General features: G+C 45.2%; 2 protein-coding genes across 4 annotated transcripts in view; both read left to right on the top strand.

Annotated features, from left to right (window-relative positions):
- The first annotated feature begins 57 nt into the window (after nt 1-57).
- On the top strand, nt 58-12,098 carry oacyl (O-acyltransferase like). 3 transcript variants are annotated; one of them, XM_029692380.1, is made up of 15 exons: nt 58-369; nt 1,216-1,349; nt 1,510-1,588; nt 1,713-1,848; nt 3,464-3,717; nt 3,990-4,160; nt 4,865-4,967; nt 5,296-5,397; nt 5,583-5,748; nt 6,452-6,531; nt 6,618-6,728; nt 7,305-7,428; nt 7,694-7,880; nt 10,333-10,475; nt 10,715-12,098. In XM_029692380.1, exons 1-15 carry the CDS (start codon nt 213-215, stop codon nt 10,817-10,819), a joined length of 2,052 nt encoding a protein of 683 aa, XP_029548240.1. In that variant the 5' UTR covers nt 58-212; the 3' UTR covers nt 10,820-12,098. The 3 variants fall into 3 exon arrangements, with proteins under 3 accessions (XP_029548240.1, XP_029548239.1, XP_029548241.1); XM_029692379.1 differs by having other exon boundaries at nt 3,464-3,726; XM_029692381.1 differs by lacking the exons at nt 58-369; nt 1,216-1,349; nt 1,510-1,588; nt 1,713-1,848 and adding an exon at nt 2,871-3,261 and having other exon boundaries at nt 3,464-3,726.
- A 15,565-nt stretch (nt 12,099-27,663) lies between these two features.
- alpk2 (alpha-kinase 2) overlaps nt 27,664-27,965 on the top strand; it is a 28,031-nt gene continuing 27,729 nt past the window's right edge. The window contains exon 1 of the mRNA XM_029692378.1: nt 27,664-27,781. The gene's annotated coding sequence lies outside the window, so the exon portion shown is untranslated. The remainder of the gene's footprint in view (nt 27,782-27,965) is intronic.

Below are 27,965 nucleotides of genomic sequence, written 5' to 3'. Positions count from 1 at the left end.
TACCCGTTGGATCAAAAGCCATTGACAGCTGGTTTAGAGTGCCGGGGGACTGGTCACTCACATTCATGTGTGAAGCCACCAATTACCACACTGATTGGTCAAGCTACAGATTGCCTAACCGGAAGTCATCATCACTTCCACTGTGACCATGTAACTCTTAACATTATTTAAAGGTCCTAGTCACGAAATGGAAGGATGCTATCCTCCCCAAGATGGTGCTACTGTGGAGGGCTAGTTGTTTGGTCCACTGCTTAACGTTGTATTCTTTAGCAGTATATTCCATAAATGTCTCGGAGAAATGCACGCAGGACACCAGGACTTTTCTCTCAGAGCTAAACAAGGACCTGCCCAGTGAATATGCTGCTTTAAGTGAGTACTTGCTCTCTATTTGGGAAAAAAATAAAAGGTTTTCTTATTGTTGACATGTGGGGCGGCAGGTAGCCTAGTGGTTAGAGCGTTGGAAAGGTTACTGGATCGAATCCTGAGCTGACAAGGTAAAAATCTGTCGTTCTGCCCCTGAACAAGGCAGTTAACCCACTATTCCCTGGTAGGCTGTCATTGTAAATAAGATTTTGTCCTTAACTGACTATCCTAGTTAAATAAAGGTTACATTTAAAATGTGATTGAAGAAAGATAGGACTGACTATTTGCTATGTTTTCACTTGTCTGAGGTTTAACAGGAGGCTTAATTTGATCTTCAGATTTCTCTGTAATTCTCAGGGTCTGGTTCCTTACAACAAATATTTTTGGGGCAAAACCTTTTTTAATGTTAATTAAATGAACAGTTATTTATTTCTCTAACAACATGTATTGTCAGAGAAATTACTGCATTAGTTTTAAAACAACATGTATTGTCAGAGAAATTACTGCATTAGTTTTAAAACAACATGTATTGTCAGAGAAATGACTGCATTAGTTTTAAAACAACATCTATTGTCAGAGAAATGACTGCATTAGTTTTAAAACAACATGTATTGTCAGAGAAATGACTGCATTAGTTTTGTAACAACATGTATTGTCAGAGAAATGACTGCATTAGTTTTGAAACAACATGTATTGTCAGAGAAATGACTGCATTAGTTTTAAAACAACATGTATTGTCAGAGAAATGACTGCATTAGTTTTGAAACAACATGTCTATAACATTTCAAAAGATATCTCATAGCTTAGCGTAGCAATCACTCATTGGTATGTGTATGTTTTGTGTCCATCTAGTGTATGATGCCTTTGGGAAGATGGGTAGTGATGTGGTGGGGGGCAACGTGAACAGGCCTGGGTCTCTCCAGGAGTGTCTGTCTGTCCAGGGACCCTCCTTTACTGGACAGTACTGCCAGGTCTTCCTCAAACAAGTGAGGAAATAAACCCTTCTTTTTTTATATAGTCACACTGCTACAACTCTCCATTGTAGTATTTAATTATATCATATGTTATTGTATTCTATTTGATTCTAACTACAGTATGTACATTCAGATAAATGAATTACAGTACTATAATGTTGTTCTGACACAGGACCCAATCCAGTACTTTGTTGGAATATGTGTTCCTGATTCCTGTGTGGAGGAAGAGGTTCAGACACTAGTTGTTTACGGTCAGTAGCTTTGTCTTCAATAGAATGAATAACATTTATAATTATCCATAAAGCATTTATAAACAGTTATAAGCATGTATTATGTTGTTATTATGACTTGTACCCATTGTGTCTGTGTCCCCAGAGACCTTCCAGAAGGCCAGGACCTCCCTGATCCCTCCAGTACCGTCCACCCTACTGGCCCAGTCCACTCAGGGCCTGTTCATGACCCAGTGTCTGTCCCATACTGGTGCTCCAGACCTGTCTGTTGTCACCTGCCTGTGTGTACAGTTCACCCTAACCCCTGACACCTGCCACTGACCCCTGTGTCTGTCCCATACTGGTGGTCCAGACCTGTCTGTTGTCGTGACTTTACTTTCGTTAATCTGATGACTGTTATTTATTCAATCCACTAACTATGTTTAATTGTTACCCGATTAAATTAATAATGTAACAATTAACTCATTAAGATTTGGGGCACCACGGAATAAGTTGTTTAACGAGTCTCTCAAATGAAACTCCAAAAGATCTAGAAGTTATATATGGATAACAGTCACTTATTAATCATTACCTCATATCAGTCTCATAATCTGAACGATCGCAACCTTCTTGGATCCGCAAAAACCCCAGCTTTACTGATCATTCCGTACCACACAAATTGGTTTCATTATTTATTTACTAGCTAACTAAATAATAACACAGAATAAACATACACACTTACATGAGACAAAGGTCCCTAGTGGACTGACAAGATATGATGGCTTGTTAAAACATAGATGGAGGGGAGAGAGAGAGAGACAGAGACAAAAGGAAAGAGACACTTATTGTTGATATATTTGGAAACTACCCACAAAGTAATGCTAATATCTTGCACACCTTGAACCACCGCCCTTTTGGAGTAAAAAATCATTAATGTATTTATGTGTGAATGCCGTTGTTTGTCGTCTTGCTCTGGTGAAACCAACCTTTCTTGAAAGAGGTTATTTGGCTGTGTTTTCACTCAGCTCACTTGTAAGGCTCTGATTGTCCTTATTTTTAGTTGTCCGGTCACCAGTGGTGTCTTTGTTCAGAACTTGTTCTTAGCTCGTGTGAATAGTCAGAATTGAACCACTTTACATGCGCAGCTGCAGACCGGCGGTGTCCTGTGAGTTTATCTTTTTCACCTCGTGTTGAGGTTAAGTTCTAACCATTTCAAACGTGTGGACCATGATCTCACGTCTTTCTGGTCTGATGTTAATTTCTCTTCCAAGCCTTTATGCACTCTGCGTAAAAGGGAAATTCCATCATCCTGACACGATCTCTGAGCTCCCTTGGTGGCTAGGCTACATACTGGTGCAAAGTATCATCAAATCTATGATCTCGTTAGAAAACAAAAACCGCATTCCTATCCTAACAAAAATATTTTCATCATTGTTCATGTCTCCCCACAACATATAAGATGAAAACCTGACATATACAATGTGTATACTTTTCAAGTTACAGTATTTTCACAAAATAGACATTAGTTTTCCGGGTACAGAGAGAGTTCTGCTGCTTAAAATGTACAACCGGGTGTGAGGTGTCAAAAAGCGTCCCAGACCCCCCTCCTCCCCTCTTCTGTGGGTGAGAGAGGGCCTGGTTATTTGTCAACCATGCCAAGCTGATCTGAGCCCTTGGATCCTCATGTGTAGTCATGACACTGTTGTCACCTGCCTGTACGTCATAACTCTAACCCCAACCATATCGAATCTGCGTAGATGGGATACTTACAAAAATGATTTCATTCTGAGTATCTAACTAACATCCCCAGATAGTCCAAAAACTCAATCCAAAGTCCAAGAAAGTGATTTGGGATGTCTGACTCTGTCCCCATCTGTCCGTCAGGTTTGTCTGACTGTGTCCCCATCCGTCCGTCAGGTTTGTGTGTTGTGCGTTGGTGGCCGTCCCCTTGACTGCGACCATGTTCGTGGCCATAGTGAGATGGCAGAGAAACAGAGAGGTCAGCCCTGGAGTGGAGTCTTCTTCTCTGAAAACCAGGGACCCAAACCTCTATGGGACGCTGATGTCCAACGGCACGTCCAGTGGTGGAGGCAGTAACAACAGCTGCTCTGGACAACTGGACAGCCAGATGGAGCAATACACAGAGGAGGAAGAGGAGGAGGAGGAGGGCAGTAAGAAGAGCAAGTACACCATGTTTTAGAATAGTCTGCACCACAAATCTACAAACACACTGGACTACTGATGCTTTGTCTGGGATATATTATTCATATTTATTCATTACTGGAGCTCTTTATAGTTTCCTGAACTTTGATCTCAGAAAAAAAATAGTTTTATTGCAGGTGAAAAAGTGTCATTGCATACATCAACAAAAAAACTATACAGTGGGTTTATTTGGTGCATCATTCCTAACTAACTAACCCACACTCCTGCTGTCTGCCTACAGGTTGTATGTACTCGTGGCTGCAGGCCTTCTCCTTCCAGGCCTGCAGCCAGGAGGTCCTCTCTACAGCTACCCCAGGTGGAGGCTACTCCTCCCTGAATGGGATCCGCATCTTTAGCCTTCTATGGATAATCTGCGGACACACTGTCCAGCTCAGCGCCTGGAACAACCTCGGTATGTCTCAGAGGAAATACTCATTCTCTGTACTGTAGCAATTCTAGCCAATGGTCACAGTGTAACTAACACCCCTTGCAGGTCTCAAACCCAGGTCTCCCAGCTTGTAGGCAGACCTGCCAACCACTGTTCCAATAAGGGTTAGCCCTTTTGGGGTGGATGGTAACAGGCTTACCTAGGCAAGGTTCATTACAATGCTGTCTACCTTAAAACTTCAATTAATAGCCCAGACGTTTATTTGCTTCAATCACTGAACACAACTGCCGCTTATTAGAGACAGGCTTCAATTTGAGCCCATTGCGCTTGAGGAAAAACCATTGTGCTCTAGGAATTTGTCAAGCCAGCCTGCACTAGCAGCGAAGTCAGAGGCCCCACAGTCAGTCACGGTGGCGTAGGTCTAATTTGCTTTCACCCTGATCATCTTGCAGGACACCCGGAGTCGGCTTTTGCGGGAATATCAGAGTGGTGTCCATGGTAACCTCCTAAACAATTTATTTAGATCTGCCGTTTATTTGAAACAGGCGTTTATTTACTGAAATATGTGCCGATGCCCAGCTATTAAAATGGACGGGCGGCTATTTCAGACTCAGCGTTTGATAGGATAGTATACCGTAAAAATTAGATCTATCTACAATACTTGATGAATGAATTGGATATTAATATCAGCTATTTACGGATACAGATATACAATTCACTGATTACAGATAATGAAAAGAGATGGAAAGGGACAGTGGAGAAAAACCCTCTGCATGTGTTTGCCTTCAGTGGACCTGTCTATCTGGCTGTGGATACCTTTCTGCTCCTAGGGTGAGAACACAGCCCAGTTCAACTCCACTCTTAGGACATTTTTTTCTTTCTAGAACCTTAAAGGGTTCTTTGGCTGTCCCCATGGGAGAACCTTTTGAAGAACCCTTTTTGGTTGCAGGTAGAACCCTTTTGGTTCCAGGTAGAACCCTTTCTAAAGAGGGTTCTACATGGAACCCAAAATGGTTCTACCTGGAACCAAAAAGGATTCTCCTATGGGGAAAGATGAAGAACACTTTTTTCTAAGAGTGTACTGCATATATGCATCCTTCCTTCCTCATCTTCCTTGAAGTAATCACTGATCTCTGCACCTGTCTGGTCTGTGTCCCAGGGGTCTTTTGAGTGCAAGGTCCCTGCTGGGGTCCATCCAGAGAGCGGAGGACAAACTGAGTCCAGGTCTGGTGGCCAACTTCCTCTTCAAGAGGTTTAAAAGGTAATTCCATCACTCCTCAACTTTTATTTAACCAGGAGAAACCCTGAATGCAATGTGTAAGGGTGACCTGGATCACTGAAATCATTACAGTCTGTTTATAGAACCACAACGCCAATCTGCTGTATGTTTTGTGCTCTTCTTTGCTGATCATTGTTGATTTGTTATTGTCCTGCCCTCCCTCCCAGAGTCCAGCCGCTGCACCTCTTCATCGTGTGTCTCGCTATCGGCCTCTTCTCCGTGGTCCAGAGAGGTGCATTCTGGTTCATCGCCGAGGATGAGATCATCAACTGTAAAAAGTACTGGTGGTCCAACCTGCTTCTGGTCAACAACCTCTTCACCATCACTGACATAGTGAGAATGACCCCTGACCCTAACAACTACCATAAACCTAACCCTTAACCTAACCACTACTCTAACCCCTAACCCTAAACCTAACCTTAACCCTAACCCTAGCTTACTACTGATCAACAACCTCTTCACCACCATTCACATAGTGGGCCTTTTAGATAACCTGTAACTGTCATTTCTTTAGCAGTAGTAGTACTACACTGAAATGTTTGGACTGGTACTAGCCACTACAATACAATACAACTTTATTAATCCCAGAGGGGCAATTCGTTTAAGGCTGAAAGGGTGCTTCAGACAGGACAAACACACACAGACAGTGTAAAAAAAATAAGTATATATATATATTTTTTTTAAATATGACTGCTGGTTATGACTGAGATAATGTAGAGGTCATCTGTCATTATCTATGACTGTTGGTTATGACTGAGATAATGTAGGGGTCATCTGTCATTATCTATGACTGTTGGTTATGACTGAGATAATGTAGAGGTCATCTGTCATTATCTATGACTGTTGGTTATGACTGAGATAATGTAGGGGTCATCTGTCATTATCTATGACTGTTGGTTATGACTGAGATAATGTAGAGGTCATCTGTCATTATCTATGACTGTTGGTTATGACTGAGATAATGTAGGGGTCATCTGTCATTATCTATGACTGTTGGTTATGACTGAGATAATGTAGAGGTCATCTGTCTCTACAGTGTGCTCCATGGACCTGGTATCTGTCCCTGGATTTCCAGTTCTATGCAACAACCCCCCTGCTCATCTACCTCTATAGGCTGTAAGTCATTCACAATGCAAAATGGCTATTCTAATGATCATTCTATTTCATTCTCAATAAATGTCCTTCTCTCTGTTGTCTTTCAGGAACAAAGGTATTCTGGTTGGTGTGGCTTCAGCTCTGCTGTTTCTGTCCAGTCTGACTAGCGCTGTTCTCACTGCCCTACTGCACCTCCCAGTTCACCAGCCTACCACACTGTAAGTTCACCAGCCTACCACACTGTAAGTTCACCAGCCTACCACACTGTAAGTTCACCAGCCTACCACACTGTAAGTTCACCAGCCTACCACACTGTAAGTTCACCAACCTACCAGACTGTAAGTTCACCAGCCCACCACACTATAAATTACCCAGCCTACCACACTGTAAGTTCACCAGCCTACCACACTGTAAATTACCCAGACTACCACACTGTAAATTACCCAGACTACCACACTGTAAATTACCCAGACTACCACACTGTAAGTTACCCAGACTACCACACGGGAAGTTCACCAGACTACCACACTGTAAATTACCCAGACTACCACATTGTAAGTTACCCAGACTACCACACTGTACATTACCCAGCCTACCACACTGTAAGATCAACTGGTAACACTTTAACCAAAGAATAATTATAAAAGCATAATGAAGCTTTCATTGGCCCATTACAAGACCTACATAAATCATTAAAAAATCAACTGTTACAGATATGAATCACCCAAAATGTCCAGTATAATATGTATTCTGTTCCAACATTGCCATTATTGTTTATGTTGTATATGGTCCAGAAAATATGAAAACTACTTCCAGTATTACTACAATAAACCCTACACCAGATACGGACCCTACCTGATCGGGATCCTGGTAGGGATAAGCATGACAACTAAGAAAGGCCACCTTTTAAAACATCAGGTAATAACATGAATTAACTGAATAAACTTAAACTGCTTAACACTCGGTGAACTCAGTTACCAACCTTTACAATTTTGTGAACAGGGTTTACCCACCTTTTAATGCTATATAAGTGTTTTTTTTTGCATTAAGGTTTTTACCTACCTGTGTTTTTTTTAACAATACAGCCCTGTTTCGTTTCAATAACATATCCCTCTCCTCTCCTCTCCTCTCCTCTCCTCTCCTCTCCTCTCCTCTCCTCTCCTGTGTCTGTGTAACAACTCAGTGGCAGGCTGCAGTAGGTTGGTTCTGTTGCCTGTCAGTCATGGCGATATTGGTAGGATTGGCCTATGTCCTCCGGGATGTCCCACCCCAGCCGTCCGCGCCTCACGCCCTCTACCAGGGGATCCATCGCTCCCTCTGGGCCCTGGCCGTGGCCTGGATCATACTGGCCTGTGAGGAGGGATACGGAGGTGAGACCTGAGCACTGACAACCCACCTACACAAGTCCCAGACACAGTCTTCTGAACAGATCTAGGGCTAGGAGTCTTTGCTGACCATTTGATCTGACCGGTAAAAATTATGGGCCCTAGTCGTTTTCTATGTAAGAGTCTTAGTTACATCCTTTAGCAAAGGATCAGAGTTTTTCCTCATGTGGTCAGGTAAAATCCCTGTCCCTAAAACAAACCCAGTCTCCAGTAACTACCCAGTCCCCAGTAACTACCCAGTCTCCCAGTCTCCAGTAACTACCCAGTCTCCAGTAACTACCCAGTCTCCAGTAACTACCCAGTCTCCCAGTCTCCAGTAACTACCCAGTCTCCAGTAACTACCCAGTCTCCCAGTCTCCAGTAACTACCCAGTCTCCAGTAACTACCCAGTCTCCCAGTCTCCAGTAACTACTCAATCTCCAGTAACTACATTTACATTTTAGTCATTTAGCAGACGCTCTTATCCAGAGCAACTTACAGTAGTGAATGCATACATTTCATACAATTTCATACATATCATACATTTTTTTTCTGTGCTGGCCCCCCGTGGGAATCGAACCCACAACCCTGGTGTTGCAAACACCATGCTCTACCAACTGAGCTACAGTCTCCAGTAACTACCCAGTCTCCAGTAACTACCCAGTCTCCCAGTCTCCAGTAACTACCCAGTCTTCACTAACTACCCAGTCTCCAGTAACTACCCAGTCTCCAGTAACTACCCAGTCTCCCAGTCTCCAGTAACTACCCAGTCTCCAGTAACTACCCAGTCTCCCAGTCTCCAGTAACTACCCTGTCTCCAGTAACTACCCAGTCTCCAGTAACTACCCAGTCTCCAGTAACTACCCAGTCTCCAGTAACTACCCAGTCTCCCAGTCTCCAGTAACTACCCAGTCTCCCAGTCTCCAGTAACTACCCAGTCTCCCAGTCTCCAGTAACTACCCAGTCTTCAGTAACTACCCAGTCTCCAGTAACTACCCAGTCTCCAGTAACTACCCAGTCTCCAGTAACTACCCAGTCTCCAAGTCTCCAGTAACTACCCAGTCTCCCAGTCTCCAGTAACTACCCAGTCTTCAGTAACTACCCAGTCTCCAGTAACTACCCAGTCTCCAGTAACTACCCAGTCTCCAGTAACTACCCAGTCTTCAATAACTACCCAGTCTCCAGTAACTACCCAGTCTCCAGTAACTACCCAGTCTCCAGTAACTACCCAGTACTACCCAGTCTCCAGTATCTACCCAGTCTCCAGTAACTACCCAGTCTCCAGTAACTACCCAGTCTCCAGTAACTACCCAGTCTCCAATAACTACCCAGTCTCCAGTAACTACCCAGTCTCCAGTAACTACCCAGTCTCCAGTAACTACCCAGTCTCCCAGTCTCCAGTAACTACCCAGTCTCCAGTAAATACCCAGTCTCCAGTAACTACCCAGTCTCCAGTAACTATCCAGTCTCCAGTAACTACCCAGTCTCCAGTAACTACCCAGTACTACCAAGTCTCCAGTAACTACCCAGTCTCCAGTAACTACCCAGTCTCCAGTAACTACCCAGTCTCCAGTAACTACCCAGTCTCCAGTAATTACCCAGTCTCCAGTAACTACCCAGTCTCCAGCAACTACCCGGTCTCCAGTAACTACCCAGTCTCCAGTAACCACCCAGTCTCCAGTAACTACCCAGTCTCCAGTAACTATCCAGTCTCCAGTAACTACCCAGTCTCCAGTAACTACCCTGTCTCCAGTAACTACCCAGTCTCCAGTAACTATCCAGTCTCCAGTAACTACCCAGTCTCCAGTAACTACCCAGTACTACCAAGTCTCCAGTAACTACCCAGTCTCCAGTAACTACCCAGTCTCCAGTAACTACCCAGTCTCCAGCAACTACCCGGTCTCCAGTAACTACCCAGTCTCCAGTAACTACCCAGTCTTCAATAACTACCCAGTCTCCAGTAACTACCCAGTCTCCAGTAACTACCCAGTCTTCAATAACTACCCAGTCTCCAGTAACTACCCAGTCCCCACTAACTACCCAGTCTCCAATAACTACCCAGTCTCCAGTAACTACCCAGTCTCCAGTAACTACCCAGTGTCCAGTAACTACCCAGTCTCCAGTAACTACCCAGTCTCCAGTAACTACCCAGTCTCCAGTAACTACCCAGTCTCCCAGTCTCCAGTAACTACCCAGTCTCCAGTAACCACCCAGTCTCCAGTAACTACCCAGTCTCCAGTAACTACCCAGTCTCCAGTAACTACCCAGTCTCCAGTAACCACCCAGTCTCCAGTAACTACCCAGTCTCCAGTAACTACCCAGTCTCCAGTAACTACCCAGTCTCCAGTAACCACCCAGTCTCCAGTAACTACCAAGTCTCCAGTAACTACCCAGTCTTCAGTAACTACCCAGTGTCTCTCTCACATTCTGTATATTCTGTCCCTCTCTCTCTCTCCAGGATTCGTTGATAACCTCCTGTCACTAAATCTGTGGGTTCCTCTGTCCAATATCAGCTTTGCCTGTTACCTGATCCATCCTGTTCTTATTATACTATACAACGGCAAACAGGAGACTCCTATACACTACACAGACATGAACTTTGTAAGTTTTTCACACAGTTGTAATCTATTCCCAGATAAGTGTCTGCTGCATAGCCAACTTCCATGGTTGTTACCATGCCAAACATTTTTGGTATGGCAGTGACTTGAGTTGGCAAGTAAGCACAAACCGATCTGGGACAGGCCTACTACTGTAGATCATAATAGAATATTATGCTTGAAGGAGATGCATCTTTCTGCTCTTCTGGAGATGTTGTTTTCCTTTGTTTTCTTCCTCTTCAGTTCTATCTGTTCCTGGGTCACATGATTCTGACGGTGGTGATTGGCTATGTGCTGACCGTGTTGGTGGAGAAGCCCTACCTCTTCCTCAGGGGCAGTAAGGCTTAAGGACACGACCCCCTCGACCTTCCTCCTCTAGGACATGACCCCTAGACCCTCCTCCCTAGGACATGACCCCTAGTCCCTCCTCCTCTAGGACATGACCCCTAGACCCTCCTCCCTAGGACATGACCCCTAGACCCTCCTCCTCTAGGACATGACCCCTAGACCCTCCTCCCTAAGACATGACCCCTAGACCCTCCTCCTCTAGGACATGACCCCTAGACCCTCCTCCTCTAGGACATGACCCCTAGACCCTCCTCCTCTAGGACATGACCCTTAGACCCTCCTCCTCTAGGACATGACCCCTAGACCCTCCTCCCTAGGACATGACCCCTAGACCCTCCTCCCTATGACATGACCCCTAGACCCTCCTCCCTAGGACATGACCCCTAGACCCTCCTCCCTAAGACATGACCCCTAGACCTTCCTCCTCTACGACATGACCCCTCCTCCCTACGACATGACCCCTAGACCGTCCTCCTCTACGACATGACCCCTAGACCCTCCTCCCTACGACATGACCCCTCCTCCCTACGACATGACCCCTAGACCCTCCTCCCTACGACATGACCCCTCCTCTCTACGACATGACCCCTAGACCCTCCTCCCTACGACATGACCCCTAGACCCTCCTCCTCTCCGACATGACCCCTCCTCCTCTACGACATGATCCCTAGACCCTCCTCCTCTACCACACTCCTGTAGATCTGAAAGGATTGGATAGCTGTGAGCAGTATGGCCATCAGTTAAAGACATGACCCCTAGACCCTCCTCCTCTAGGACATGACCCCTAGACCCTCCTCCCTACGACATGACCCCTCCTCTCTACGACATGACCCCTAGACCCTCCTCCCTACGACATGACCCCTAGACCCTCCTCCTCTTCGACATGATCCCTAGACCCTCCTCTCTACCACACTCCTGTAGATCTGAAAGGATTGGATAGCTGTGAGCAGTATGGCCATCAGTTAAAGACATGACCCCTAGACCCTCCTCCTCTCCGACATGACCCCTAGACCCTCCTCCCTACGACATGACCCCTAGACCCTCCTCCTCTCCGACATGACCCCTCCTCCTCTAGGACATGACCCCTAGACCCTCCTCCTCTACCACACTCCTGTAGATCTGAAAGGATTGGATAGCTGTGAGCAGTATGGCCATCAGTTAAAGGAATGATGTGTGGGCTGATTTATAAAGATGACAGTATTCATTGTAAGATGGAAGATGTGAGGTGTAAATGATTGTATAATTTGCCATGTATAAAACCTGAAACATAAAGTCTGAACAGAGTGGTATGTTAGAATGTAATACTATTTCTGTGGTTATAATGTTTAAAGCTGACTGTAGTATTGAGGTACAATGTTACTTAAGAGGCCAAGCAGTATAAGAAAAGCTCTTCACTAGATACATAAAAATACAAAGGCCATTTTCTCAAAAGTGAGTTTACAACTTGATCAACTTACAAAGCAGAATTACTTTCCCATTGTTCCTCAAATGCAGTGTATGATAAAACATTTTGCTCTGAGTCTCTACTTTTATCCAATGTAAAAAACACAATTTCAAATTTTGCTACATAAGACTGAGTCCAGGTGGTGAGTCACATATGTCACAGCAATGGGTTATTAGGCAAGTGTTTGTGGGTCTCTCATACACCGTCTTTACCACTGCATGACCACAAAATCTAGCTTAGCCTTAGCCCAGTAACCCAAAAATGTCACTGCCAATCGTTCAACCACCCCCATCAAGTTAGGTATCAATGCACTCAAACAGTCTTCCCTGTGGCTCGGTTGGTAGAGCATGGTGTGTGCAACGCCAGGGTTGTGGGTTCGATTCCCACGGGGGGCCAGTACAAATATTGTTTTACAAAAATGTTAAATAATATATATATATATATATTTTTTTTAAATGCATGAAATGAAATGTATGCATTCACTACTGTAAGTCGCTCTGGATAAGAGCGTCTGCTAAATGACTAAAATGTAAATATGTAGTCAATCCATTCCCTTGGTTTTGAAACTGGAGCCTCCTGATCCTGAATCAGGGACCAACAGGGACCAACAGGGAGAAACAGGGACCAACAGGGACCAACAGGGAGAAACAGGGACCAACAGGGAGAAACAGGAACCAACAGGGAGAAACAGGAACCAACAGGGAGAAACAGGAACCAATAGGGAGAAACAGGAACCAACAGGGAGAAACAGGAACCAACAGGGAGAAACAGGGACCAACAGGGAGAAACAGGAACCAACAGGGAGAAACGGGCCAAAAGGGAAAAACAGGGACCAACAGGGAGAAACAGGGAGAAACAGGGACCAACAGGGAGAAACAGGGACCAACAGGGAGAAACAGGGACCAAAGGGATAAACAGGGACCAACAGGCAGAAACAGGGACCAACAGGGAGAAACAGGGACCAACAGGGAGAAACAGGAACCAACAGGCAGAAACAGGGACCAACAGGGAGAAACAGGGACCAACAGGGAGAAACAGGAACCAACAGGGAGAAACAGGGACCAACAGGGAGAAACGGGCCAAAAGGGAAAAACAGGGACCAACAGGGAAAACAGGGAGAAACAGGGACCAACAGGGAGAAACAGGGACCAACAGGGAGAAACAGGGACCAAAGGGATAAACAGGGACCAACAGGCAGAAACAGGGACCAACAGGGAGAAACAGGGACCAACAGGGAGAAACAGGAACCAACAGGCAGAAACAGGGACCAACAGGGAGAAACAGGGACCAACAGGGAGAAACAGGAACCAACAGGGAGAAACAGGAACCAACAGGGAGAAACAGGAACCAACAGGGAGAAACAGGGACCAACAGGGAGAAACAGGGACCAACAGGGAGAAACAGGAACCAATAGGGAGAAACAGGAACCAACAGGGAGAAACAGGGACCAACAGGGAGAAACAGGAACCAACAGGGAGAAACAGGAACCAACAGGGAGAAACAGGGAGAAACAGGAACCAACAGGGAGAAACAGGAACCAACAGGGAGAAACAGGAACCAACAGGGAGAAACAGGGACCAACAGGGAGAAACAGGGACCAACAGGGAGAAACAGGAACCAACAGGGAAAACAGGGACCAACAGGGAGAACAGGAACCAATAGGGAGAAACAGGAACCAACAGGGAGAAACAGGAACCAACAGGGAGAAACAGGAACCAACAGGGAGAAACAGGGACCAACAGGGAGAAACAGGGAGAAACAGGAACCAACAGGGAGAAACAGGAACCAATAGGGAGAAACAGGAACCAACAGGGAGAAACAGGGAGAAACAGGAACCAACAGGGAGAAAACAGGAACCAATAGGGAGAAACAGGAACCAACAGGGAGAAACAGGGACCAACAGGGAGAAACAGGAACCAATAGGGAGAAACAGGGGCCAACAGGAGGAAAAAAGGTGCCCAAGTGGGGCCAACAGAGGCCAAAAGGGGGAAACAGGGGTCAACAGGAGGAAACAGGGGCCAACAGGGACCAACAATGGGAAACATGGGCCCATGTGGGGCTAACAGGATCAACAGGGGCCCAGGAGTGCAACAGGGGCCAACAGGGACCAACATGGGCCAAGGCAGTGGATGCACTGATTGGTCATCTGATGCAGTGGGCCAGGTCAGGTGATAGCGGTGGAGGCTGGGCACTAGTCACTAAGTTTAGCTACGTGTGTCACTGTAATCAACCGCTTGCGGACACAAATTAATCATTTTCACACTTATGACTAATTTCTCCTGATTAAATTGGTCAGATTCTTAAGTATAATTACTATATAATTATCTCCATCCAATTTCATAATTTAACTTTTTGAAATGGCACACACAGTAGTGGCACACACAGTAGAACATAACCTACTGTAGTTCCACTGAGGACCAAGACATGTTAAGGTGAAGAATGGGTCCCTCTAGAGGTCAGTTTGAGGAATGACAGGCTGAAGTGTGACGTATGAAGCCTGTGTGTCAGTACCTGAGTATGTGAGGATCCAGACCACCAGACATGGCAGAGAGAGAGTGGGTAAAGAGACATAGTGGCAGAGAGAAAGAGTGGCAAATAGAGAGAGTGGCAGAGAAAGAGAGGTAGAGAGAGAGAGTGGCAGAGAGAGAGAAGTGAAGAGAAAGAGAGAGGTAATAGAGAGACAGGTAAAGAGAGAAAGTGGTAAAGAGAGAGAGAAAGCGGTATAGAAAGAGAGAGGTAAAGAGAGAGAGGTAAAGAGAGAGAGAAAGCGGTATAGAAAGAGAGAGGTAAAGAGAGAGAGGTAAAGCGAGAGAGAGGTAAAGAGAGAGGGAGGTAAAGAGAGAGAGAGGTAGAGAGAGAGGTAAAGTTAGAGAGAGGTAGAGAGAGAGAGGTAAAGTTAGAGAGAGGTAAAGAGAAAGAGAGAGGTAAAGAGAGAGAGAGGTAAAGAGAGAGAGGTAGGGAGAGAGAGAGAGAGGTAAAGAGAGAGAGAGGTAAAGAGAAAGAGAGAGGTAAAGAGAGAGAGGTAAAGAGAGAGAGGTAGGGAGAGAGAGAGAGAGGTAAAGAGAGAGAGAGGTAAAGAGAGAGAGAGGTAAAGTTAGAGAGAGGTAGAGAGAGAGAGAGGTAAAGAGAGAGAGAGGTAAAAAAGAGAGAGAGAGGTAAAGTTAGAGAGAGGTAAAGAGAGAGAGGTAAAGTTAGAGAGAGGTAAAGAGAGAGAAAGGTAAAGAGAGAGAGGTAAAGTTTGGGAGAGGTAGAGAGAGAGAGGTAAAGTTAGAGAGAGGTAAAGAGAGAGAAAGGTAAAATTAGAGAGAGGTAAAGACAGAGAGGTAAAGACAGAGAGGTAAAGAGAGAGAGGTAAAGAGAGAGAGAGGTAGAGAGAGAGAGGTAAAGAGAGAGAGGTAAAGTTTGGGAGAGGTAGAGAGAGAGAGGTAAAGTTAGAGAGAGGTAAAGAGAGAGAAAGGTAAAATTAGAGAGAGGTAAAGACAGAGAGGTAAAGACAGAGAGGTAAAGAGAGAGAGGTAAAGAGAGAGAGAGGTAGAGAGAGAGTGGGTAAATAGAGAGTGGTAGAGAGAAAGAGTGGCAGAGAAAGAGAGGTCGACAGAGAGTGGTAGAGAGAGAGAGAGTGGCAGAGAGAAAGAGAGAGGTAATAGAGAGAGGTAAAGAGAGAGAGAAAGCGGTAAAGAGAGAGAGAGGTAACGAGAGAGAGGTAAAGTTAGGGAGAGGTAAAGAGAGAGAGGGGTAAAGTTAGAGAGAGGTACAGTGGGGGAAAAAAGTATTTGATCCCCTGCTGATTTTGTATGTTTTCCTACTTACAAAGAAATGATCAGTCTATAATTTTAATGGTAGGTTTATTTGAACAGTGAGAGACAGAATAAATAAAAAAAATCGAGAAAAATGCATGTCAAAGATGTTATAAATTGATTTGCATTTTAATGAGGGAAATAAGTATTTGACCCCCTCTCAATCAGAAAGATTTCTGGCTCCCAGGTGTCTTTTATACAGGTAACGAGCTGAGATTAGGAGCACACTCTTAAAGGGAGTGCTCCTAACCGCAGCTTGTTACCTGTATAAAAGACACCTGTCCACAGAAGCAATCAATCAATCAGATTCCAAACTCTCCACCATGGCCAAGACCAAAGAGCTCTCCAAGGATGTCAGGGACAAGATTGTAGACCTACACAAGGCTGGAATGGGCTACAAGACCATCGCCAAGCAGCTTGGTGAGAAGGTGACAACATTTGGTGCGATTATTCACAAATGGAAGAAACACAAAAGAACTGTCAATCTCCCTTGGCCTGGGGCTCCATGCAAGATCTCACCTCGTGGGGTTGCAATGATCATTAGAACGGTGAGGAATCAGCCCAGAATTACACGGGAGGATCTTGTCAATGATCTCAAGGCAGCTGGGACCATAGTCACCAAGAAAACAATTGGTAACACACTACGCCGTGAAGGACTGAAATCCTGCAGCGCCCGCAAGGTCCCCCTGCTCAAGAATACATACAGTGCCTTGCAAAAGTATTCGGCCCCCTTGAACTTTTCGACCTTTTGCCACATTTCAGGCTTCAAACATAAAGATATAAAACTGTCATTTTTTGTGAAGAATCAACAACAAGTGGGACACAATTATGAAGTGGAACGAAATTTATTGGATATTTCAAACTTTTTTAACAAATAAAAAACTGAAAAATTGGCTGTGTGTATCAATATGGGGACCAGCTACTGTGTGTATCAATATGGGGACCAGCCACTGTGTGTATCAATATGGGGACCAGCCACTGTGTGTATCAATATGGGGACCAGCCACCGTGTGTATCAATATGGGGACCAGCCACTGTGTGTATCAATATGGGGACCAGCCACTGTGTGTATCAATATGGGGACCAGCCACCGTGTGTATCAATATGGGGACCAGCCACTGTGTGTATCAATATGGGGACCAGCCACTGTGTGTATCAATATGGGGACCTGCCACTGTGTGTATCAATATGGGGACCAGCCACTGTGTGTATCAATATGAGGACCAGCCACTGTGTGTATCAATATGGGGACCAGCCACTGTGTGTATCAATATGGGGACCAGCCACTGTGTGTTTCAATATGGGGACCAGCCACTGTGTGTTTCAATATGGGGACCAGCCACTGTGTGTATCAATATGGGGACCAGCCACTGTGTGTATCAATATGGGGACCAGCCACTGTGTGTATCAATATGGGGACCAGCCACTGTGTGTATCAATATGGGGACCAGCCACTGTGTGTATCAATATGGGGACCAGCCACTGTGTGTATCAATATGGGGACCAGCCACTGTGTGGATCAATATGGGGACCAGCCACTGTGTGTATCAATATGGGGACCAGCCACTGTGTGTATCAATATGGGGACCAGCCACCGTGTGGATCAATATGGGGACCAGCCACTGTGTGTATCAATATGGGGACCAGCCACTGTGTGTATCAATATGGGGACCAGCCACCGTGTGTATCAATATGGGGACCAGCCACTGTGTGTATCAATATGGGGACCAGCCACCGTGTGTATCAATATGGGGACCAGCCACTGTGTGTATCAATATGGGGACCAGCCACTGTGTGTATCAATATGGGGACCAGCCACTGTGTGTATCAATATGGGGATTTATTGCAGGGAGTAATATTCAGGAAGTTATGTTTGTTGTTATGTGAGGTATCGGTATATGGCTCCTATTAGCTTGTTACCCTCAGGTAAACAGAAGTCGACGTGTTCATTTAACCTAAATGAAGTTTAGTCAGTTCAGAATACATTCTGAATGACATCATCCTGGCGTCTGTCCTGTCTGATCCTCTCGTTTTGGTTCTAAGATTCATTTATGTTGTTCCGTGTGATTATGACGTCAACGGTCCGTCTGTCACAAGACACTATGTTACCGTAGACCCTAGGATTCTCTGATTCCAGAGTTACGCCACACATCTCAACTCTGGCGCAGTGGCAAAGGGAAAATACTCATGTGTCAGACCCCCCCCTTTCATCTGACTGCGTCGGTACCGGGAAGTCAGTCAGGAGTGAAGAACTGGGCCGCCGTTCTACTTATGTGTGTAACACCATTATCCACTTGGCCTGCCTAGAAGGCTAGAAGGCCAGCAGGATGGTGGGAGGGATGGGCCGTTTTAAATATAACTGCCGTTGGAAAGCTGACACCAACCCTCTGCATGTCTCTGACACCAACTCCTAGGGATGTTAAGATCGAGGCTGGGACTGAAGGAGGATATCGTTCACAGGCTAGGAGCTCAACAACAACAAATGATCTGCTGTGGGCAGAGCCTTGGAGCTTGATTCTCTAATGTTGTTACAAAGTCGCTATTGCACTTAGAGGGCTGTCAAAATGGTGATACAAAGTAGCCACGACACGTTGAGGCCAACAACATGGAGACAACGTTGTGTGATGGTTGTGTGTTTGCTGTGTCTAAAGCACGGCTATATTCCATAGATAAAGCCTCTAACAGGAACATGGTCCCGAAGAGCATTGTAGCATTCATTTCATCCACCATAGCATACAACACAGTGCAGTATGTAACATTCACAGTCTGAATGCAGCCCTCTAATGCACAAACACAGTCCTTCCCTCCTGTAGACAGGAACACACACAGTCTCCACCCTCCTGTAGACCTGAACAAACACAGTCTCCACCCTCCTGTAGACAGGAACACACACAGCCTCCTCCCTCCTGTAGACAGGAACAAACACCGGACGTTCTACCTGTCCCAGACCTGCTGTTTTCAACTCTCTAGAGACAGCAGGAGTGGTAGAGATACTCTCAATGATTGGCTATGAAAAAGCCAACTGACATTTACTCTTGTGTTACTGACTTGTTGCACCCTCGACAACTACTATGATTATTATTATTTGACCATGCTGGTCATTTATGAACATTTGAACATCTTGGCCATGTGCTGTTATAATCTCCACCCAGCACAGCCAGAAGAGGACTGGCCACCCCTCATAGCCTGGTTCCTCTCTAGGTTTCTTCCTAGGTTTTGGCCTTTCTAGGGAGTTTTTCCTAGCCACCGTGCTTCTACACCTGCATTGCTTGCTGTTTGGGGTTTTAGGCTGGGTTTCTGTACAGCACTTTGAGATATCAGCTGATGTAAGAAGCGCTATATAAATACATTTGATTTGATTTGATTAGACAAGAACACACACAGCCTCCTCCCTCCTGTAGACAGGAACAAACACAGTCTCCACCCTCCTGTAGACAAGAACACACACAGTCTCCCCCCTCCTGTAGACAGGAACACACAGCCTCCTCCCTCCTGTAGACAGGAAGTATTTACTCAGGAATAATGAAAGACTTGTAGGTCATAAACTGATATTTGTTGACTCAGTGAAGTCACTGAGAGGCACTGGACAGGGCACATCCCAAAAGTAGGAGGGTTTGTTTTACTCACAGGATGTCCTGAGCTCTGTGTACCATGGTCCGAGGGGCCCGGAAGAGGCTGAGGAGTTGGACTGGACAAACAGTACAGTACTGCATCCTCACTAGAGCCCCAGTTTCAGAGTGTTTAATAGTCACATGTACATGGTTGCAGGTGCGATTGCAGGGTACAGTGACAATTTTAGGCTTCAAGCTTCAACATGCAGGACAAAGTGAAATAAACAAATTATAAAAATAGCACTATATACATAATAACAACTGTGGCAGTTTTGAATAAATAAATGTCCATTGGAGTGGAGGCAGAATAAAGACTGTTGACGGGGGGGGTGGAATGACCACAGGGGGAGCAGCAGCATGATCATTGAGTGAAATAAAAACAAAAAAGTTTGGGGGGGGGGTGAGTCCCTGATGATCTTCTTGGCCTACCTGCGACACCTAGTGTTGTAGGTGTCCTGTAGGGCAGGCAGTGTGCACCAAATGAAGCCTTCGGCTGCACGTATGGAGTTGCCGTACCAGGCTCTTATGCAGCCCGTCAGTATGCTCTCGATGGTGCTCCTGTAGAACACTGTGAGGGCCCTCGAGTACAGGCCGAATTTCTTCAACATCCTGAGGTTGAAAAGTCACTATCGTGCATTCTTCACTACGGTGTCCGTGTGGTTAAACCATTTCAGCTTCTCTGAGATGTGTACGCCGAGGAATTCAAAGTTATTGACCGGCTCCACGGTTGTGCCATTGATGAGGATGAGGGCGTGTCCAGCCTGGTACCTCCTGAAGTCCGCAATCAGCTCCTTTGTTTTGCTGACGTTGAGAGAGAGAGGTTGTTTACCTGGCACCACGTCGTCAGAGTGCCTACCTCCTCCGTCTCGTCGTTGTTGGTGATCAGGCCTCCTACTGTCGTATCGTCAGTGATCTTGATGATGGAGTTGGAACTATGTGAAGCCACGCAGTCGTGGGTATACAGGGAGTACAGGAGGGGACTGAGGATACACCCTTGTGGGGCCCAAGTGTTGAGGATCAGTGTCGAGGAGGTAATGTTGCCTACCTTCACCTACTGGGGGCTGCCCGTCGGGAAGTCCAGGACCCAGTTGCATAGGGAGGAGTTCAGACCCAGGGCCGTGAACTTTGTAATAAGCTTAGAGGGCACTATGGTACTGAAGGGCGAGCTGTAGTCAATGAATAGCATCCTCAAATATGTATTCCTTTTGTCCAGGTGGGTGAGGGCAGTGTACACTGCAATGGCGATTTCGTCATTTGTAGATCTGTCAGGGCGGTAGGTGAATTGGAGAAGGTCGAGTGTGTTGAAGAGTTGATATGGTCTTTGACTAGCCTCTCGAAGCACATCATGATGGCGGAAGAGAGTACTACTGGTCGGTAGCCATTCAGTTCAGTTACTTTCCCTTTCTAGGGAGAGATTGAAAATGTCAGAGAACACAACAGCCAGCTGGTCTGCACATGCTCTGAGGGCACGGCTAGAGATGCCGTCTGGGCCGGCAGCCTTGCGAGGGTTAACCCGTTTGAATGACTTCCATACGTCCTCAGTGGAGACTGTCAGTGTGTAGCCCATGTTGTCGTCGGGGGGGCTCCTCTGCAGCTCAGGGTCATTGTGCTCCAATCTTAAGAAGAAAAGGTGTTTAGCTCGTCCGGTAGGGGGGCGTTGGTGACCGTGATGTGGTTGGCTTTGTTTTTGTAACCCGTGATTGTTAGGAGCCCCTGCCACATACGCCTTATCAGCCACTTTGTCTATTGATATGGCAATATGGGTAACACATGTACTGCTCTGAAGACCATGTTCACTCACTGAATACAAAACCACTTGATGTCCTGACATTGTACCCTGCTGTTGTCGTTTCATGAGTGATCATTTCTGCAACCAAATGAGAGACTAGAATAGTAATGTATCTGGATGGAACAACAACGTTATGAACACACATTATACAATAAACAGTCACAGTACATTAATATGTACATAAACACTATCTGATGACCTTTAACCTCATCACTTGAAAGCTCAATTCAAAGGGGCAACTCCATTCATAGACTATGTTATGGCTGTCGTCCAGTTAGGAACATGGTTGTCGTCCAGTTAGGAACATGGTTGTCGTCCAGTTAGGAACATGGTTGTTGTCCAGTTAGGAACATGGTTGTCATCCAGTTAGGAACATGGTTGTTGTCCAGTTAGGAACATGGTTGTTGTCCAGTTAGGAACATGGTTGTTGTCCAGTTAGAAACATGGTTGTTGTCCAGTTAGTTAGGAACATGGTTGTTGTCCAGTTAGGAACATGGTTGTTGTCCAGTTAGGAACATGGTTGTCGTCCAGTTAAAGAAAGACATTTTCTTGTCCGTCTCCATGACAATTTCAGTGAAGGTCCAAGTGACCACATTTAAAAATATATTTTTATAATTCTTATTTACAATGACGGCCTACCCCGATCAAACCCTAACCCAGACGACACTGGGCCAATTGTGCGCCACCCTATGGGACTTACAATCACGGCCGGTTGTGATACAGCCTGGAATCGAACCAGGGTGTCTGTGGTGACTCCTCTAGCACTGAGATGCAGTGCCTTAGACCGCTGCGCAACTCGGGAGCTGAATGAAGAACAGTTGTGAGGCCATCGCCGTCTGTTACAAAACTGGTTTTCGATGGGAGGTCAGCAGCACTTGACATTTTAAAGAAGAAATTAGAAGAAGTAGTGATCTCTCGTTCCTTTTTACCTACACAGTATAACTGTTCATCTGTTCTAGGGTGCAGGGAGAGGAAGGGAGGGAGAACATAAATCTACCTCAGCAACAGGCTCATCCATTCACAGAACCAGGAAGAAAGGAGCTTCCTCGCTCCCCGAACTCACCCCCCCGGTCCTCATTAAATTCATATTTTACTGCCGTGTTGAGTTTCTGAGTTTACCGTGACACCCACCACTCCACACCTGTTGCTGTTTCAAAGACAACGAGACACAACCCATGGTGACACATCAGTTATTATACCCAGGTTATAAAACTGACCTCTGTGTGTCTGAGTGATGATGTAACCATTGTTGTTGGTCTTCTTGGAAGAGAACGTAACATCAAACAAAATTGAACATGAATCGCCCACTAAGCACGAGACATACTAGTGACTTCCCACACTAAAAAATAATTGTTGATCTTCTTCGAAATAGTATTAATAATAGGATTAGAGAGGGAAATAGATCGCTGAATGCTGGAGGCCCGAGGCGTGAGGTGCGATTGGACGACGTAACGCCGTCCTGAGAGTCTGGTGGTGGTTGGTCCGCTTGACCTTGAGGTGCGGCAGTGATAAGGAGATGCCACAGCCTGAAGGGATGCCAGCCCCGAGGGTGCGGCCTGGGAGGAACGAGACGGGGTAGAAAGAGAAAAAAGGGAGAGGGGACGAGGTAGAATGGAAGAGATGGAGACATGTAGGAAGATGATTTGGGAAGCAGAATGGAACAGGGAATTTAATAAGACACTTGTGGTGAGTTTCCATCAGAGATTTACCCAACAGCCTCAGACTTTTCTGTTTCCATCTACGTGGGCCGGCACCCGTGTCTAACTGGGCCATAGGTCTGGCGGACCTGCTCTGACTTTTCAGCTGGCATTTACATAACAATGTCTAGCTGTAAAATGTTAATGGCCTCCCGAGTGGAGCAGTGGTCTAAGGCAGTGCTAGCTGTGCCACTAGAGATCCTGGTTTGAGTCCAGGCTCCGTTGCAGCCGGCTGCAACTGGGAGACCCATGGGGCGCCGCACAATTGGCCCAGTGTTGTTAGGGGAGGGTTTGGCCGGCAGGAATGTTCTTGTCCCATCGCGCACTAGTGACTCCTGTGGTGGGCCAGGTGCAATGCATGCTGACACGGTTGCCAGGTGTGTGGTGTTGCCTCTGACACATTGGTGCAGCTGGGTTAAGCGGGTGTTGTGTCAAGAAGCAGTGCGGCTTGGCTGGGTTGTGTTTTGGAAGACGCACGGCTCTCGACCTTCGCCTCTCCCAATGAAAACTGAGCCTGGTTATTCTAACAGCCCACAGGGCTTTCAGATGAAACCTGAGCCTGGTTATTCTAACAGCCCACAGGGCTTTCAGATGAAACCTGAGCCTGGTTATTCTAACAGCCCACAGGGCTTTCAGATGAAACCTGAGGGTCTTAGCTATTTTGGTCTTGGTATCAGCTTAAGAGTACACTTAAGGCTTTGACTCAGACCTGAGTAAATGTGGATCCTGGGTTGTGACCTGAGGTAAAGCAGGCTCCTTGGTTGGGATCATTACGCACCAAACAGAATAACACAGACTGAAACGAGGAAGGACTACATGGACTTGTCCAAATAAGAAACCCTCATATTCATTTTGTGCTAAAACGTGTCTTAAAACTTTTTCCGTCGCATGCCCTAATGAACATGACCCTGCAGTCTGATGTAAAGCTGTTGTTGCTCTCTTTTTGTCTCATGATTGGTCAACATTCACTTAGTGGAAACATTTCACATGACTAGAATACCATGGACTTAATGAAAAATAACTCAGCTATAGGTCATTATCAATAAAACCAGAAATAATGATGAAATACCTATGTCTCCACCCTAACAATGGAGAGAGATGCTATGCTACTAGCCTAATGTTATGAATATGCATCGTCATCACTTGACAACAGCGATATCATTTTTTTTTCTCTCAAAGTTGTTGGGATTTTACGTGTCCTACTTAAATCAATACACTAGTAACAACTTAAGCAGTACAAAACTTAATTTGGTCAAATAAACCGCATGTAGCAAATAAGCCATTACATTTTTTTTGTTGAACAAATTCGACGCCTTTTCATTGACCTCCATACAAAACGCCTCGGTTGGTGAGCGAAAGAAACTAAACAATGCCACCTGCAGGTTTTTGGCCCAGCATCACCTCTTCCTCTCTGATAAAACGTTACAATACGGTGCAGAGTGTTGGATTTGGCTGCTGGGGGGCAAGGAGGCCCCAGCTCCACTAAACCATTGACAAATATGTTCCGTTTTTTAAGGGATTGTTAAATAAATGTTATAGCTATTTGTTTTTAATATCATCTCAACTCTTTAAAAGCATAGTCAGAACTACACATGTCCCATTATTCGACATTTAGCTCTCATCAGAGTTCGTCACGAACCAGGCTTCCCTAAAACGGGAAGGAGGTGTGATAACGATGTGATTTTGGAGGTATAGCAAAGGGATACTATACAGCAAGTAACTGCATGTTTTCATGATCAGTAAGTTTATCAATTGTTCATGTCATTTCAAATACATGTGGGTAGCCAATCCATTTGGCATGTATATAGCTAGCTAACTAAGCAAACGTGTCATTTAGCTTGCTTCACCAGACTGGCATTCAGGTCCAAGTTTCATACCTCACTGCAGCCATCAAAATAATACAGTGAGTTGATGAGATCATGTTTCCCACTGACTGTGACTTTGACTTCCACCACCAAGGTAGTAACAGGTCGATAAATCCATTCAGAGCGGAGGGGAAAACTCTTTCCATGCTGTTCCGTGCCAATGTTTTCCTCGAACTGAGAAACGGAAGTAACTTTATGTCAGTCCCCCTCGCCAGCCTGGCTCACGAAAAAGGCCACCTGGCAGTAAGGAGCACCTCACATCACTAACTCACGTGGGGCTGGAGCTGGCCTTGGCTCTGCGGGCTGTAGAATGACAGAATATGACATCAAATTGAGTTCTATTTCTATGCCGTGGGCTTCTGTTGTCAGTCTGGGGACCTTCTTTCAACTCTCAGCAGATCTATAATGTTGTAACAAGCTATAAGGTTGTTACCACCACGCTCCCCAAGAGAGTCTTTCAGATTCCTCCTAGTGTCTTGTGTCAGACTGTTAACATAGAAAAGCCTTTCAGATTCCTCCTAGTGTCTTGTGACCAACTGTTACTGTAACATAGACAGCCGTTAAGATACCTCCAAATGAATTCTCACCCTCCTCACAACACCGTGGCCCACTGGCCCTGCAGGCTGGTCATTAGCTAGATTTGTGAGATCATGTTGGGCCCTGACGTAAGGCTTTAGACCACTCAGCTGACTTGATCAGTGACTTGATCAGCTGACTTGATCAGTGACTTGATCAGCTGACTTGATCAGTGACTTGATCAGCTGACTTGATCAATTAAAAAAAACAGATTTAAAGACTCACATATTACTCTAATGACTTCACTGCTGCCGATGAAAAGAAAACAAGACTCTTGAGATCGGTCAGTTCTGGATGTTTGTAAGCTAAGTTAGCTAACACGATGATACTCAGTGAAACTGCAGAAGGCGTAAATATACAGTACCAGTCAAAAGTTTGGACACACCTACTCATTCAAGGGATTTTCTTTATTTTTACTATTTTCTACATTGTAGAATAATAGTGAAGACATGAAAACTATGAAATAACACATATGGAATCATGTAGTAACCAAAAAAGTGTTAAACAAATCAGAATATATTTTATATTTATATCCTTCAAAGTAGCCACCTTTTACCTTGATGACAGCTTTGCACACTCTTGGCATTCTCTTAACCAGCCTCACCTGGAATGCTTTTCCAGCAGTCTTGAAGGAGTTCCCACATATGCTGAACACTTGTTGGCTGCTTTTCCTTCACTCTGCATCCAACTCATTCCAAACCATCTCAATTGGGTTGAGGTCAGGTGATTGTGGAGGCCAGGTCATCTGATGCAGCACTCCATCACTCTCCTTCTTGGTCAAATAGACCTTACACAGCCTGGAGGTGTGTTGGGTCATTGTTCTGTTGAAAAACAAATTATAGTCCCACTAAGTGCAAACCAGATGGGATGACGTATCGCTGCAGAATGCTTTGGTAGCCATGCTGGTTAAGTGTGTCTTGAAATCTAACTAAATCACTGACAGTGTCACCAGCAAAGCACCCCCACACCATCACACGTCCTCCTCCATGCTTCACGGTGGGAACCACACATGCGGAGATCATCCGTTCACCTACTCTGCGTCTCACTCAAATTTGGACTCATCAGACCAAAGGACAGATTTCCACTGGTCTAATGTCCATTCCTTGTGTTTCTTGGCCCAACCAAGTCTCTTCTTCTTATTGGTGTCCTTTAGTAGTGGTTTCTTTGCAGCAATTCAACCATGAAAGCCTGATTTACGCAGTCTCCTCTGAACAGTTGATGTTGAGATGTGTCTGTTACTTGAACTCTGTGAAGCATTTATTTAGGCTGCAATTTCTGAGGCTGGTAACTCTAATGAACTTATCCTCTGCAGCAGAGGTAACTCTGGGTCTTCCTTTCCTGTGGCGGTCCTCATCAGAGCCAGTTTCATCATTGATGGTTTTTGCGACTGCACTTAATGAAAAAAACTTTCAAAGTTATTGAAATGTTCCATATTGACTGACCTTCATGTCTTGAAGTAATTATGGACTGTCGTTTCTATTTGCTTATTTGAGCTGTTCTTGCCAAAATATGGACTTGGTCTTTTACCAAATAGGGCTATCTTCTGTATACCACACCTACTTTGTCACAACAACTGATCGGCTCAAACGCATTAAAAAGGAAAGAAATTCCACAAAAAAAGGCACATCTGTTCATTGAAATGCATTCCAGGTGACTCTCATGAAGCTGGTTGAGAGAATACCAAGAGTATGCAAAGCTGTCATCAAGGCAAAGGGTGGCTACTTTGAAGAATCTCAAATCTCAAATATATTTTGATTTGTTTAACACTTTTTTTTGGTTACTACATGATTCCAAATGTGTTATTTCATAGTTTTGATATCTTCACTATTATTCCACAATGTAGAAAATTGTACAAATAAAGAAAAACCCTTAAATGAGTAGGTGTGTCAAAACCTTTGACTGGTACTGTGGTTACGTCTCAAATGGCACCCTATTCCCTTTATCGTGCACTAACAGTAGTGCACTACATGGGGCATAGGGTACCTTTTTAAGACATGAATATAGATGTGGGGTGTTAAGTGTTCAGGATCTGCACACGTCCCAGCTATCAGGTAACTGGCTGTACTGGAGGGACAAGTGTTAGAAATAGCCCCAGAGTCCCTGAAGCTTCAGCTTTGACTTGAGCACGTTACCGTCTCCTTCATCTAGCCCCTGTATAATCAGCTATACGGAAGAAAAATACGGTATGTAAAAGCATGCTGAGAATATACCAAAGGGTAGACAACTATTCAGAGAAGTGTTAACACACTGGGCAAAAACTGGTCGAATCAATGTTGTTTCCATGTAATTTCAACCTAAATGATGTATGTTGAATTCACGTTATTTGACAACTCAACCAAATTTATTTTAAAATTAGAAGTTGAACTG

The sequence above is a fragment of the Salmo trutta genome, chromosome 15 (genome assembly GCF_901001165.1).
Source record: "Salmo trutta chromosome 15, fSalTru1.1, whole genome shotgun sequence".
NCBI classification, from domain to species: Eukaryota; Metazoa; Chordata; class Actinopteri; order Salmoniformes; family Salmonidae; genus Salmo; species Salmo trutta.
Note: the sequence above shows the minus strand (reverse complement) of the source record. Positions and strands in the feature narration are given on the sequence as shown.